Genomic DNA, 2,630 nt, shown 5'->3' with positions numbered 1-2,630 from the left:
GCTTTAATTTGCAACGAAAAGTCTGGCATATTTATGCCTCCTTTAATGTTTTTACCAATTAAAGTTTTTCTTTTTATTTTTTCTTTCTTACCGTTCCAGAGAAAATTATACGCCAACTTATTAACCCGTAAAATAACATCATAAAAACGACATTGTTAATTTTGCTAATTCCACTTTGGTTACAGAAACGAATCAAGTGCAAACCAAAGCTAATATTTTATTTGATCGAGTGGCATACGACAGGTTCTGACGTGTTGAAATAATAAAACGCATTATGATATTGAAAATGTTATCATCATATTTTCTTATCAGAGCTTATATACGCAATACGATAAATCTAGTTTTGAAATTATAGAGCAATTGATAACTACGGCGTACATTGCCCGTAACCAAAGAAAGACTAGGCCTATTCTTTGCTGTATATAACCTAGGAGGCGCTATCATCTTTACGTTTAAATACACACGGTATGGTACATCGAAATAATATTTAAACCTTTACTATAGGACTTATTCATGTTTTCATTTAACATAAAGTGATACGTCGTAGCCTGCCTGATAAATATTAGCAAAGCTAAATTGCCTTCCCCCATGACAAACTCAAACGGTGTCTTAAATAGACTTTGAACTATTGCACACTGCACCACATTGTAAGGCAAACGAAAAAAGACATATGGTATGTTTTGATGGCGTAAAACATATCTAATTGACGTTATTGAAAGAAAGGAAATATCTTCACAATCAATATTCTAAACTTACTAAACAAACATATTATCTTTAATTAATTTCTGCATATACACATGGAATTCCTCTTATTTATAATCAAGTTGATAATTATCTAAATTGAATTCTTATTGAATCACATTTATTGGCAGGGACATCTGTTAGGTTCCACAATGTATCTCTTAAAGATAAAGCAAATGTTGTAAGCTGTGTTTATAAGCAGTGGTCCGTGTACATTCTCTGAAACAGAACACAGTCACCATGAATGTTAGGTTGCTGGTCCTCGCAACGGCGATAGTGCTTTGCAGCGCTGAACCACGAAAATACGATGGGTAAGTAGAATCTTCCGATATGCATATCTCTACCGGTTTAACTTTGTTGTTAGCCTATATCTATAACGTTATGTTATAGATATATATATATATAACTCCTCAACACATACACATATATGTATATTTAATTTTGAACACTAAAGAGAAATATGTAGGTGTGGTTTCCCAACCCAGACTCCTGGGACCTTCTGTTGTATATGCAGACGCCTTAACAAACTGGGCCACTGAGGCTTCGTTGGGATTTCGAATTAAAATTTCACATTCTTTTGCACATGTGTGGAACAACGCTAGTTTCCGACAATAGCATTCAGGTCATATGATGCATTACCGCATTATATTTGTTTATATATGTGACTAACAATATATTTAAAATAATTTTTTTTTTTATAGATATAAGCTACTTCGTATCACCCCGACAAATGAAAATGAGATCCAAATGCTAACAAAACTGAAATCAGTTATTCAAGATAAGGTACAATATTTTAAAATGACATTGACTTTGTTACAGGCATTATTTAATAAATATTATTTAAACGTTAAAACGATTAACAATCTTAACATTATAGTATCTGGTATTAGCATTTTAATCTTACCATCGATGTTTTCAATTTATAAGTAAATTCCGTTTAATATTTATCATATTTATATTTGTTATTCAACGTATCTTCATAATATCAGCGAATTCACCACTTACAAGGCTATTTAAACCCGAAAAGAATGAAACATGATTAATGGTGAAATACCAACGGCGCTAGCCCATGTCAGCCTAAAACGCTGCCTAATGAGTTAACACAAGGCGTTATCCCAATGCATACATTTCGTTTCAGTATAATAATGTACCATATTCGAAAAAACGCCCCGGGGCGTTTGTTGTTAAGAATTACTTTTTAAGGGGAGTTTATTTGATAGAGGCGTTCATTCGATGGAGGCGTTTATTTATTTATTTTTTTTTAGTGTAAAATGGATAGGTATACTCAAATAAACGTCCACGGTAAATGCGGAACTACAACACACAATTACCGTGAAAATGTGTTATTGCGTGATCGTAAAGGTACGGTATTATGTGTTATTGCGTGATCGTAAAGGTACGGTATTATGTGTTATTGCGTGATCGTAAAGGTACGGTATTATGTGTTATTGCGTGATCGTAAAGGTACGGTATTATGTGTTATTGCGTGACCGTAAAGGTACGGTATTATGTGTTATTGCGTGATCGTAAAGGTACGGTATTATGTGTTATTGCGTGATCGTAAAGGTACGGTATTATGTGTTATTGCGTGATCGTAAATGTACGGTATTGATTCCAACCAGGTTAGAAAAAATGTAATTCTACTGGAGTAGAACATTAATAGAATGTGTTAAGAATTATGTTGCTTCCATTATATATTTGTTTACAGTCATTTAAGGTGGCGTTATTTGAAGAAAGCAATAACGGTCGGGTCTAGGGAGGCGTTTATTGCAAATAAGGCTCTAGAGAGGCGTTTATTCGAGGAGAGGGAGAAGGAGGAGTTTATTCAAAGCGGGGCATTTATTCGAATAAATACGGTATTTTCAAATTTATCAGGCTTTAATTTTACA

At 33.5% G+C, this 2,630-nt stretch overlaps 1 protein-coding gene across 1 annotated transcript in view; it reads left to right on the top strand.

Annotated features, from left to right (window-relative positions):
• The first annotated feature begins 893 nt into the window (after window positions 1-893).
• The window catches only part of LOC117122170 (carboxypeptidase A1-like), a 3,036-nt gene continuing 1,299 nt past the window's right edge, over window positions 894-2,630 (top strand). The window contains exons 1-2 of the mRNA XM_033267678.1: window positions 894-1,052; window positions 1,443-1,524. Coding sequence (XP_033123569.1) covers window positions 982-1,052; window positions 1,443-1,524 — 153 coding nt within the window. The 5' untranslated portion in view covers window positions 894-981. The remainder of the gene's footprint in view (window positions 1,053-1,442; window positions 1,525-2,630) is intronic.

This window comes from Anneissia japonica, unplaced genomic scaffold (assembly GCF_011630105.1).
Source record: "Anneissia japonica isolate Jap-2015-1 unplaced genomic scaffold, ASM1163010v1 scaffold288265_len830512_cov201, whole genome shotgun sequence".
Classification (NCBI taxonomy): domain Eukaryota; kingdom Metazoa; phylum Echinodermata; class Crinoidea; order Comatulida; family Comatulidae; genus Anneissia; species Anneissia japonica.
Note: the sequence above shows the minus strand (reverse complement) of the source record. Positions and strands in the feature narration are given on the sequence as shown.